The sequence below is a fragment of the Lineus longissimus genome, chromosome 19 (genome assembly GCF_910592395.1).
Source record: "Lineus longissimus chromosome 19, tnLinLong1.2, whole genome shotgun sequence".
Classification (NCBI taxonomy): Eukaryota; Metazoa; Nemertea; class Pilidiophora; order Heteronemertea; family Lineidae; genus Lineus; species Lineus longissimus.
Genome location: NC_088326.1, coordinates 4,977,719 through 4,991,651, shown reverse-complemented (window position 1 = coordinate 4,991,651; position 13,933 = coordinate 4,977,719). Strand labels below are relative to the sequence as shown.

At 40.2% G+C, this 13,933-nt stretch overlaps 1 protein-coding gene across 1 annotated transcript; it reads left to right on the top strand.

The window, feature by feature from the left end:
- The first annotated feature begins 682 nt into the window (after positions 1 to 682).
- LOC135503273 (uncharacterized) lies at positions 683 to 7,642 on the top strand. The gene is made up of 4 exons (XM_064796774.1): positions 683 to 728; positions 4,679 to 5,064; positions 5,544 to 5,692; positions 6,769 to 7,642. Exons 2-4 carry the CDS (start codon positions 4,690 to 4,692, stop codon positions 7,157 to 7,159), a joined length of 915 nt encoding a protein of 304 aa, XP_064652844.1. The 5' UTR covers positions 683 to 728; positions 4,679 to 4,689; the 3' UTR covers positions 7,160 to 7,642.
- Positions 7,643 to 13,933: the final 6,291 nt, after the last annotated feature.

Below are 13,933 nucleotides of genomic sequence, written 5' to 3'. Positions count from 1 at the left end.
AAGGAACGCACCCGATTTCCCGCGCTATTTGCACAGTGATTCCATGGTTTACATTGAATATTCCAAGGTTTATCAGTGTTTCCAAGGTTTCACTAATTCCATACTTTATCAACTACCTATATATTCCATATTCCTATATAAGTAGGATATATGGTCACTTTTGATATTTCAAATCTATCGGGAAGGTTTCTGCTCCTACTGGGGCGGAGTGTGCGTTAAAACGGGGTTAAAATTAGCCATAATCGACTACAAAAGCCAGTTATTTACAGCACAATATTCCTAATAACTATTACAGGTGCTGCTCGGGATGTACGACTTCTGTGTCAGTGAAAACTCGTCAAATTTGCTGTCCGTTTGCGTTTACGTGCATCGAGCCCGCTATACGTCTTTTCCCTCCGTTTACGCGTAGGGACGTTGCGTACGACGTCACGACACCGCAAGTAGTGATGACGTCACCGCTGCTAAGTGTTCACGTTACTCTATCCGTGCGCTTGCGAAACCAATCTTAGGGGCATACCCTTCTTGTTATATATACTAACGTGGGAGGTGAATGTGTTAAACATTACAGTTGAGGAATTTCTCCTAAACGTCACACGATACTCAAGGTTAACACCTGTATATCAAGTTTGCATATTTCAAGTATCTTTCTCAACTGCACATACTTTTATTGTGTGCAGAACGGTGTCGCGTTCCAGTCGATTCTTCATTTTCCTCTCAGTTTACTGCCGGTAAGTAAAGATAACGGTAACATTTTCCCGAAATTTTGATTAGAACTGTGCTGCCATTCAGGTGTCTCAGTTATTCTGGTTCTGGTTTGATAAATGACACACAATCTCTTAAAGCTTACTCGGTTCGCTCAAAAGTTTGAAGCACGTGAATGCAAGTCGGTGAAGCCAGTCTGATTGGGCAAACAGCTGGAGGCCAAGCAATAAACTGATGGTTGCAGTCGAATGTAAATCAGGGATAAATGTTGCCGGGTTATAAAGTTCTTAAACTCGCATTTAATAATGGTCGTTTCTGAAATATACAAACATTGACAAATGATAAGAAAAATAAGTATGCGTAAATAAATAAATAAAAAACATACTCATGTAAATTGACACCTTATAACAGATCTATAGCAAAAATCCAAGTTCGTCGCGCACATTCTATTCTAATATGAACTGGTTTCATTTAGGGCTCTCTCAAATCACACCGCAGACAAATTAAATTCATTTTACAATATAAATCCAGAGCAATATTCCCGATATCATGGGGAAAATATAGAGGCTACACCCAATGTCCGTCATTAGAATTGCATGCATATATATATGGTGCAAACTTGCATTCGAAAACCCGTCCGTAGACGCTCTTGAAAAGTGTGGTCTTTCATTAGTACATGTATTCCTATTATGGACAAATATTCAATCATTAACCAAATGGGGGCAAGGGATTTTTTTTGCTATTTCTATACCTGGATGTGCTTTGAGTTTGACCCCGTCACAATCGAAGTTAAAGCGGAAAATCGGCTCAACTTGTTCACTGTGTCGACTGACGAATGTAAAACAACACTCACGGATGTCAACAACTACACTGTTGTTGTGAAACGTAAAGAGGGCTGACTTGTCCCGTACGCGGATTAGACCGTTGTGATTGAACGTTGCGTCAATCAGTGTCAATACCGTTGCATTGTCCTAAAGTCGCTGCGTCATCCGTGGATTCGGTGACGTCGGGTTGACCCGTGGCGTCGCTCTTCGCGGAGAGACGTTCCCTTCGATGACGCAATTTCGCGTCAGATTTGGTGGGAAAACTGGGTTGCGCATGTGTCCCCATAGGTGGCGACGTAAAGTGTGTTTGTGGGTTTGGCTCGCCGGGGAGGTTGCCATGAAAACGGTTTCGAAAAGGTGTTTTCTCATCAGTAATCAGTGCGGGAAAGACGGAGTATGGTGCAGGTACCAAAGTGAACCCTGTGAAATCGTATGTGTGGTAAGACTGTGAGTATGTCCCGAAAGGGTCCATATTCACCAATGTATTGCCAAAGCAGTACACTGAAGGGTTGTGCTGGGTTTGCAAAATAAAGGAATGAAACTGACGCCAAATTGCGTCATCGAAGGGAACGTCTCTCCGCGAAGAGCGACGCCACGGGTCAACCCGACGTCACCGAATCCACGGATGACGCAGCGACTTTAGGACAATGCAACGGTATTGACACTGATTGACGCAACGTTCAATCACAACGGTCTAACCCGCGTACGGGACAAGTCAGCCCTCTTTACGTTTCACAGTTTTATTTCCGATTTTGACTAGAGACTTTCGCCGCAGACGACATGGAAGAACCAAATCTCCCCGGCTCCCCTCCACTCCACACCAGGACGGAGGACACGCCAATTCAACCTCAAAACCCCAAATCGGGAACATCAGGGCAGTCACAGAGGACTATTCTTTTTTCATGAAGGACCAAAACTATACTGTTGTTGTCGACGTGTGTATACTGAACTTGGGATGTGCGTCGGCCCCGTGTTGAAATGCCGTCCAGTGCCATTTGTGTAGCGTAAGCAATAGTCTTTCACGGGAGAATGGTCACTGTAAGAATTGTCCAGGAAAAATTGTTTAATATTTGGGGTTTTCCGTGATTGTCCGGCCCAATTGGCGATATTTCCATTTGGGATGGTGAACAGAGCTAGGAGCAAATGCGATGCTTATGATTTAAAGAAATAAAATGCCCGATTTAAAATCCTGCAGAATCAGGGGAATCGGGCGTTTCCAGTGATATACGATACACATGGGTTGTCCTCATGCAATCACATTGGAAACGCATTTTAAAATAGATGTTACGTCATGTTTATAGGGCAAGTCATCATCGCGAACATTCGGGAAAAAAGTCCCTAACGAGACCAAAGCACGACTGTCGCAATGACAAAAAGTAAAAACGTCACAGAATTATTTGAGCAGTGACGAGTGACGAGTGACGTCAGAGCCCAGATTACGTAACCGCGGGAACATCTCATAACAATCTGGTACGGTGGCATTACACAGTGCAGGGAACGGCGTCAAGGGCAGCGTCAAATAGGCCCCGGTCAACCGACACGAGGTAGTCTTTCAGTTCCTGCTGATGCCTAATCGTACATCATACGCACCATAATCCATACATTTCTGGGTTCATATGAATCCAGAGAAGAAGTCTGCAACATTTTTATTGCATTTAATTCATAAGTTCACCGATAGGTCGCGACACCTTTGACACCACTTGGATCCTGAAAATTGTAAATAATTGACAAAGAAATGGCATGATGGGTGAGATATTCAAACGGCCTCAATCGGTTCAAAATGAATGATTTGGGAATGCCATTACCACCGGCAGATAGCCAAATGCATCTAGTTTTTCATTTAATGTGAAAACATGGGTCATCTCTGCTATTTTTTCACTTAAGGAATTTAACCCGAGGCGGAGGACCTTGGTTGAGTTACCAAGACACTCTCGGGTGGAGCTAAGATTTCGTCCAAACCCTCGCCGACACCTTGGTTGAGTTACCAAGACACTCTCGGGTGGAGCTAAAATACAGTCCAAACCCGAGCCGACAGGCGAGGGTTTTGACGAAATTTTAGCTCCACCCGAGAGTGTCTTGGTAACTCAACCAAGGTCCGAAGCCGAGGGTTCAATTTCTATTCTAAAATACCTCAAACTTAAAAAGATAGGCCACGAAAATAACTTGAATATGTGCGAATTTGGCAAATTCCATCCATCGCCGGCCCGGCCGGAGCGCCGGTAGCGCCATTGTTTACATTATGTTACGGCAACGTTACAGAAAATGAGACATGTACATTTTGTACAGCGCGCATAGGAAGTCCGCATCGGCTCGCTCAAGTGATGCTAAAATCCGCGCAAATGGGCTATTTGGAGCGTTTTTCTCGGCAAATATGTGTAGTGCTCATTAAAAAACTTAGGGTGGTTGATGCTTCCTTGACTGATTTGTGTTTGAAGCAGTGTTTTGAGCGCCTCAAACTTCTAAAGTGAGCCGAAATTCCATTGACGTGACGTGTGCATGGTTTCCACATTTTAGTGCAACCCGAGGGAACTTTGGTAGAGCATCTTGGTTGCGTGTCCAAAACACTCCGCTCTCAGAACGAGGCTTATGCATTTTCCATTTAAAAGTTGACTTTACGGTACCAAGGTATTTTAGAATATATGGCCTAGAATTTGAACGAGCATAATTGACACTCGCACAACTACGCCTAACCTCACGTGGCAGATGGAAGGTATATGTTACATATTAAGGCCAAACTGGGGATTGAGACTCGCTTCAAATGGCACAGATTCTTGGCTCATAAAAGGAGCTAGTTTGCACTTTTTTTAGGCAGGGTGGTAAAAAAGGAGGGCGTTGCGTGGCAAGAAACATATTTTAGCGGCAAGGCGCATTTCAAAATTGTTTTTTAAGGCATGGCGCTGCAGCCCTCTTGAAATGCCTAGCTAGGGGTGTGTGGATGGCACACTTTTTCCAGGTTGTTTGAAGCCACACTACGATTGAGTATTCTATACTTCGTTGACAGCGTAGTTTATTCCCTTTTCTAGGAAGCCACACTATGATTCAAAATAATATTGTATAATTGATTGATAGCATACTTTATTCCTTTTTCTTGGAAACCACACTATGATTGTGAATTGTATACTTTATTGACAGCGAACTTTTCCCTGTTCTAGGAAGCCACACTATGATAGTCAAACCAGTTCTCCTGGCGGTAATCGCCAGCTGCATGCAGAGCAGTACGGCCAAATGGACTTCCTACGAAAGTGATTTCGAATTCGAATGTCCAAGTCTCCATCACCTCACCAGGATGAACAGCCAATACAATGGTAGAAACGACAGAAAATGGGAGTACGGTTGTACGGAGGGATTCGTGGGAGAAGATTGTATTTGGAGCGAAGATATGGTCGAACAAGATGGCAGCATTATCTTCTACTGCGGCAATGATGAGGGTGATGATCTTGATACACTCATGAATCCACAAGTCAAGCCAGTTATAACCGGTGTTAAGTCTCGTTACAACGGTGGTAAGGGAAGGATCTGGACTTACAAATGCTGTAAGGCAAGTACACTTCAATATCTTTGGTCCTGCTTTGTAGCCAGCTCATTTGTCGCCCAACTGCTTAACCAGGCATAAGGACATGGCCTTGTCGCAGTCATTTAAATCTCCTACAGCTATACGTCGCACACCTAGGCGGTTTTTCCGTCCCCAGGTTATTTACCAAGGAACTACAATATTTGAAATGTACGCAATGTATTACATGACCACTCATTTATGAAGGCATAGGGATTTTCTTTCACTAATCATATAGTTTATGAACTAGGTATTCATCTAAGAAAATTTCATGCCTTTGTCTCAAGGGTTTAAAGCCTCTGTGAAAGAAATTCCGTATCCGTAAAAATGTTATGGTGAATTTCCCGCTACAACAGATTCTCGTAAGGTCGAATGCTGGTGTGACATATATAGCCGACGGACTACGCCACAACCTAAGTAGTTAATTGCCTAGGGTTTTGAACCACACAACCAACAACGTCTTTTAGCTCAATACGAAACCTGCGACTGAATGTAGAACCGAGCGTGACATCAACAAGTGGGGTGAAACCATGGTAAAAGACTTTCAGGTCGATCGAGCAATGTACGGACTCACCTCGTTCATCCCGGAGGAAAAATTGGAACAGGGCAACAGAGGGTGAGTAGGAACTACAGTAGAAACTCTCTACTGAGGACACCCACCGAACTGAGAAGTGCTGTCCTTAATAGAGAGGTAACTTTGAATGGAAACAACCAATTTAGGACCAAAACTAGTGTCCACTAGCCCCTCTCTACTTAGGACACCCACGGAACTGACAAGTGCTGTCCTTAATAAAGACGTAACTTTGAATATAAACAACCAATTTAGGACCAAAACTAGCGTCCACTAGAACCTCTCTATTTAGGACATCATCCTGGACTGATAAGTATTGTCCAGGTGACTGCTAAGGGAGGTTTCAATGCATATTTGTCACAGAATTTTATACACTGGGTTGGAAAAGGGCCATCCATAAAGTATTTTTCCCCAACCACCAATTTTTCTGATCCCCTTCCCCTTAAACACACCTTGTATGCTCTGACCGTAACAACCACCCCCCCCCCCCCCCCCCCCGTACGCATACGCATTAGTAAATTACACATTCACAGTGTATTCGGGTAGTGTGTAATAAACAAGCAGTTTTGTCATACTTTTTACTAATTGTATCAATCTGGCATGTCAGTCGGCCAACCTAGTCTTAAAAATCGAGGCGGGTATATTTGGCAAGCCGTTCACCGAACGGGGATCATTTTTGCCCTGTTTGGAGAGCCGCTTGCCGAACAGCACTGACAATCAGCACAGTTTGGCATGCCCGGCTTGCCAAACAGATACAAATTTCTACCCTGTTTGGCTAGCCGGAGACTTTACAACACATTAGCCAATCGGAGAGCAGTGACGTCATATTTGAATTAATATGCGCAAAATTAACAATAGCCGATTTCTCGCTCTCGGTTCATTTTCTTGTACTAAACTCGTGTTCTTGCAAAAATCGATGGAGAGGAATATACGCGGGTATGTGATTAACTGATAAGCGTAATAAATTAATTGGGTACATTGCTAAGGTCTCTAAATCTCCAGACACATTTTATACTGTCATCTTGCTCTGAGGAGAGAACAGTTCTATCCTGCCTCCTATACGTAACGCCTCGTTATCCTACTCAGCGCAATTTCTGGATTGGCATTCTCTCTCTTTTCAGCGACCGCGTATGGAGCATCGCTACCTGTTTGTACGTCGGTTGTCAGGTAAGGAATCTCGAAGTTGTAAACCCCATTGAAACCGTCGATGAGGGAGAGACCATGATAGGAATCAATGCTGACCAGACCTGCAGTAGCGATACGTCAACGCTCAAATTATCCACAACCCACTCCATAACCCGAACTGCGGCTTTTACCATAGCAAATGGTCGTGATTACAACTGGGCTACTACGCTCCAAGTCAGTGCCACATTAACTGCTGGATTCCTTGGTTCTGGTACGACACTAAGCTATGGTGCGGAACATACACGAGGCGGAGCCACAACCATCGAGAGGGCAGAAACGGATGAAACGAGTACAGGTTCCGAGGACTCGACTGGTAAGGATTTGTGATACCAAGGTCCTGGTGCGGCTATGATCATCGGCACCATCAACAGATACAGGCTCAACACCAACGACATTGACATCGACGTCATCTCTACCTGCGGCGACGGTACCGAATGGCGAAAGACGACGCAGATGAACGTGCGCGGTACGACCTATGGGAAGGCATTCTACCGCACGCGACGGGCAACATTCCTGCCCGGACGATGTGGCTCAGAGACAGAGAACTGCATCGGCGGTATAAGCGGAGGGAATGACGCTGATACAATCTTTCGACACTTTGAAAACTGCATCGGCGATGCGGGTGATGTTAGCCGCATTAGCCGCATGTAAGAACTTCATGGAAAAGTCATTATGAGAATAAAATTGATCGAACCAACAATTCTTTGACTCAATATTGCATGTACCTAGAGTCATTCAAATAAAACGACGCTGATGTATCCAAGGCATCGGTAGCGTAGTGAAAGCGCACTGGCAAATCGAGTGACAGTATTAAAATGAAAATAACAAAAGACAAACAATCTACTTCATGTCCATGCCGACTCATCGGTGGTGAATATCAGTCTTAGAGTCTCCTGCTTTCACCGCCGACACAAAGGGCTAGGAAATCCGTCGGACGAACCATCATAAACGGGCGGCCAATCAATTTGCTCGACACAGAGTAATTGAATGAGGCCTGAATTAATAGTGCCAACCTTACCCTTCTCCTATACAACATGAACTCAGCATTTGGGTTAGATCAGCATCCCTGGAACTGTTACCCATTGAACACCAGGTCTTCCATTATGATGGCATTCAGTGCCTTTCTCGTGAGACAAACATGAGTCAGTGTAATGTAAGTGTTGTCGCGACAGGGACGGGTGGGAAAAGAAGGGAATGCAGGGAGACTACTGATAAAGTAACAGCCCTTCTGACGGCCGGGGGGGGGGGAGTTTATCGGCGGTGAAGTATGGATATACGCACAACGACGGTGGATCGGCAAAACTAAGGATCCGAACAAAAAATCTGGCCCCTTCCCCTTGAGTTTACTGAGTGAGGGGGGAGGACTGGCCTTGGCGCAAAAAACTGGTTGGTCATGATGGCGAAAATGACGTCCCAAGGAAGATATCATTCAGATCATCGTTTTTTTGCCGACAGTTTTTTTCGCTAGACTGTGCCTACCTGGAAAATGTCTCTCCTAGGTCTTCATCGACTTGTCCCAACTCAAACTACCGGGCGAAAAACCGCGTGTTGAATGAGCATCAAAGTGTCCGCCACGACCATCGCCTTTATGTAGATACACGGAGAGAGCGCCCGGTTCTGAGTAATAGGAAATGCGATCCACGAATCTACGACTTTTGTAGTTGAAACATAAGGCCAAAACCTATTAATTAGGGTATGCATACTATGCATACCCTAATTGAAGTTGCCTTATTTCCAATAAAAACCCGAAATAACCTAGCATGCATTTTCCTATTACTTTAGACTTATTACAACATGTAAAGTCTGTAAAGTCTGTAAAGTCTGTACACTGGTATTTAATAACAACAACACAGCTGATTCATGCAATCCGTGTGACTCACTCGAGTGAAGAGTTCAGTTTTAATCTTTAGAATAAAACTAACCTTTGGACTGGATTCAAAGAGAAACCTATTCAAGAACGAGCATAAGGTGGCATTGATTGTCTGAACTTCCTGGTATGTCAGCTGTACATTTGAGTGAGTGAAATTTAATAAAATATTTTAAACATGAACTTCCTGGTATGTCAGCTGTACATGTAAGTGAAATTTAATAACAATTTTTAATCTAAATAATGAGTGATAAAAACCAAAAGGTTAATTGCCCAATGTGCAATAAATCTATTGCATACAGCAATATGGCAGCTCACAGGAAGACGAAGGGGCAATTAAATAAATCAATGGTACAAGTACCTTCTATTCTATCACTAATCCCTAAAGTAAATAAGAAGCTTTCCTTTGAGACTGATGAGCTTGATGACATCAATAAAGTTAAAGGAATTGAGTTGGCAAAGGAGTTTGGCTGGCCTGTTGTTACCATTGGAGTGAATATTGATAGAGAAGCGAAACAGGTTTTTGAATACAGGGAGAAATTAGAGGAAGTACTTTTAAGCTCAATGATTACCACCATAAAATAAGCATATCAGTTTTTGCCCAGTTCAACAGACCTAAGACCGTAGAGCAGAGCTTGGATCAGCAAGTTGATACAGTTACCCACCCCATTCAGTCTCCAATGGAAAGCATAATTTCAAGGAATCAGGCAATCTATGCAGTAAAAAACCAGCTTAATTACATTAAAGCACAGATTGAGGAGAGATATTTCAAAGAAGTGGCTTGTCTCTTAACATAACAGAGTCCTGTGACACGACAATATGTTACTACAAGAGGTACAAAGGTGGTCATTACATGAGATAACCTTTTAACACTAAAGCTGTAATAAATGTGGAAACAAATGATCAGAAGTGTTTACTCTGGAGCCTACTGGCCGCTAAATACCACAACAGCATTTCGTGTGAGGGGCAAACAAGTTTTAATGCAACAGAAATTAACCCCTACAATATGTATGAAAATGAGATTAAGATCAACTCATTTCCTGTATTTATTCAAAAGGATCTCCCTAAGATCGAGAGTGATAACAATCTCAAGATTAATATGTTCAAGTTACAGAACGAAACTGCTAAAAACATACGTGAAGCAAAATTAGAACATTTCTACCGGTCTGGGAATGGTGAGAATTATGATGACGATGACGTAATTGATATTCTTTATTTCAAGGGTCATTTCATGTACATAACTGACATCAATATGTTCTTCAGGAATGGCACTCATGATGCATGAATTACTTTTATCGTAAATCTACACTTGAGAATCATAAGAAGAAATGTAATGAACATGAATATTGTAAGATTAGTTTGCCAGAACCAAACAGTAAATTGTCTCAACTTAAGTTTGAAAAACAATTAATAAAGAATAGAGTTCATTTTGTTATCTATACAGATTTTGAATCAATAAACATACCTGTAGTATCAGTAGAGAGTACTAGTAAAAAAAACTTTAAACCGAACGCATCAGCAGTTGGAGTTTATGTTAATTCTGATTACCAATACCTTTACAATAATCAGTATTTAAGTCATAGAGGCTCTGATGTTGTAGATGTGTTCTGTAATTGGCTTATCAAAATGGAAGAACAATTCTCTAATTTATTGAACAGTAACTTTCCTCTAACAATGACAGATGTAGACTGTGAGAGGTACCACAAAGAAACATACTGTTACTACTGCAATCAGTTGCTAGGGTATGATAAGGGCAAGGACCATGATCACTACAGTGGTAGTTTTAGAGGTGCTGCTCACAGCTCTTGCAATCTGAATGAAAAGAAAGCCATGTTCGTTCCAGCGTTTTTTCACAATCTAAGTAATCATGATTCTCACCTATTCATTAAAGATTTAATGACTAAATTACCTCAAAATAAGAAACTTCTTAGACTCATACAAATTTCTACAGTCCGGTTTAGATAACATTACAAAATCAATGGTAGACAGTGACTTCAAAATAACGAGACAGATGTTCCCTGATACTACAGACTTCAAACTATTTCAAACTACTTCAGAGAGTTACTGGGTGATGATAAGATCAAATGTAGAGAAACTGATACTTACACAAAAGGATAAGACCAACTACATAGTGCAATACACGATGTTACAGTTTTACCTCAAGCACGGAATGGTACTTAAGAAGGTTCATTCTGTGATCAGCTTTAAACAGTCTAAGTGGTTGGCGACATACATTGACTTTAATACTAAAAGGAGGATGGATTCTAAGACTGATTTTGAGAAAGATTATTTTAAACTGATGAATAATGCTTTCTACGGTAAGACCTGTGAGAACATAAGGAACAGATTGAGTTGGTAACAGAAGGTGAAAGAGCCAGGAGTGTAATGGCCAATCCCAGGTTTTCATCAATATGCATAGTTGACGAACATAATGCTGCTATTAGTATGAGGAAAACATCAATGAAATTTAACAAGCCAATTTACATAGGAGCTACAGTACTTGCATTGCCTAAATTATTAATGCATGAATTTTACTATGAGGTGCTTCAACCTCATTTTGGTGAGAAGAACCTGCAACTACGGTATCTTGATACAGATTCATTTGTATTGAAAATTAATACTGATGACTTAACTGAAGACCTCAAAGGGTTAAAGGACCACTTTGACTTCAGTAACTATCCCAAGGATCATCCTCTCTATGACACTAACAAGAAGAAGGTGCCAGGTTACTTTAAGGATGAGCTAGGAGGAGAAGAGATGACTGAATTCATTGCACTTAGAAGTAAGATGTATGCTTACAGGACCAAGACTATGACTATGTCCAGAGAACATGAAAAAGTGTCAGGAGCGAAGTTCGAAGACTCGATCAAAGAAACAGAATCTTATTCAGTTACTAAGAAATTATAAGGTATTGGAAAGAATGCAGTAAAGGGAAATATTGCATTCAATGATTATGTTGACTGTCTAGAGAATAGTAAGTCATTTAATCATAAGATGAGACACTTGATATCAGATAAACACCAGATGTATTTAGAAGAAGTAAATAAGAAAAGTCTTAGTCCTTTTGATGACAAGAGATTCATACTAGGATGGGATTACTATGTTATCATTCGGGATGTAGATTAGAGTTAAGTATTTTTAATTTTTTAAATACAGATGAATACAATGGACTTCATAATACAGGAATCGAACTGTGAGGAAGCATCATTTCAGTACTACTTACCAAAATAAAATAAACATAAAATCCATTACTTTAAAGACAATAACCTTTTACAACTCTTGGTGGACATCGGATTTCATACCAGAGTATGAAAATGATGAATTCTTTGATAAACATTTTAGTTTAAGTGAGTTTTGTAATAAAATTCAAAACGAAATTAATAATAAACAAATTAAACATGTTAAAAAAAACTGTGATAACAACAATTACATAATAATTGAACTTACAGAGGATAACAAATTCTCATTAAATGAAAAAAAAATTGCTAATTAAGTTGATGGGATTTAAAAAAGGAAAGTTTACAAATAAAGGAAAATACTACACTACCAGACCTATTCTTTTTTACAATTCTTATCTTTTATTAAAATCAAATCTGGTTGATAAAAGTAAAACACTACAATTATAGACCTTCAGATATTTTTTGTTCCATACCTGTATAGGATGGTGGTCAGATTAAGCTTCAAAGGTATGAACTTAACTGTATTAAAGAAGTTAACAAATGTACTAATCATATCAAATTTGAAATAAATAATGAAGCTGATAGTAAAATTGTTAATTTCAGAGGAATGCCTATTGTTCTTGAATTCTTAATAGAGTTAAATCCTTGTATTAACGTAAGTGATAATGAAGTCATAACTTATGAGGAAATCATTCCATTAAAGGAATAGATGGTTTAACAAAAGTACTATTACTAGAACTTTTAGCTTGTTTATTAGAAGAAGTAGTATCTTGTTTCTTTGTTTCATTCATAGTAGGTTCCTTAACTACAGGTTTCTTATTAGTTTTCTCAACAAAAGAACTGAAGTAAATTAAACTAACCAAAATAACTACACCCACACCTACATAGAGGTAGGTTGTACGAGATAATGAACTTCTAGTAGATGTTTCTTCATTACTAGTAATATTATTTACCTCTTCTTCAGGTTCAGGTTCAGGTTCTAGTTTAGGTTTAGGTTCTTTGAATGTTGTCATTTCGTTTTTATTTCTCTTAAATTCCTGAGACCTTTTACCCAACTCTCCAGACCATGCTAATTGTTTATCGGTTCTAACCTTCTTAGTTGATATCGGTTTAGTATCATCTGTATTACTGGTAACTTGAGTCAATCTCCATTTATCTTACTGGAATTAATTATGTCACTATTTGTGCCAATGTTATCATCATTAACCTTTATTGATGATTCCCCATGACAGTGTCCTAATGTAATGGGGGAAGTTGAAGCAAGGGCAGTTAGTGCCCCCATCCTCAGACTTACCCATCCTAACCATTTGTCCAACTCATTAGTTTCTAAATAATTGTTTCTGAGATCATTGTAAAGTTCTTCCTCATCATCAACAGGTAGGAACAACTTTGTTAATTCAGTGTAAGCCTTAAGTGCTGTCTTACCTAAAGAATCGTCTAGCAGACATCTTCGTATGGTAGAGTCTATGGTATTTAATGATTTCCTTCTCTGACATATATATATATATGTTTATTTCGTACATCAAAACATCATCATAACATCTAAGTCATTAAATGTTAGTTGTTTGTGAAGGACATCCTGACTTTTACCTGTTGCAACTAAAATCTCAAGGTCTTGTTTGGCTTTAAGACCATTTTCAGTCAAGTAGTTTGAATTTAGTTGAGGGCTAGTTGAACCTAGTTGAGGGCTAGTTGAACCTACTTGACAACTATGATTAACTAGACCTTGACTAGAATTAACTACACCTTGACTACCAGTGTTAGCTAGATCTTGAGTAGTTAAATTCTTGTTGGAACCTAGTTGAAAATTAGTTGTTTTTGTTGCTCTAGTTGAGCACTGGTTTGCCCTAGTTGATAACTAAGAGGTTGACTAAGAACACCGATCTGTTTCATCTGTTGCTCAATAACACTTCACTCCATTTATTTGTAGAGAAAAATAATGTTACTTATTCTTTTAACTTTTTTAACTTTAAAAAAAACAACAACATCTTTTTAGTATTCTTTTAACAGTGAAGTTCTAAGACGTTGTTGGCATTCTATGTTACATGGAATAGT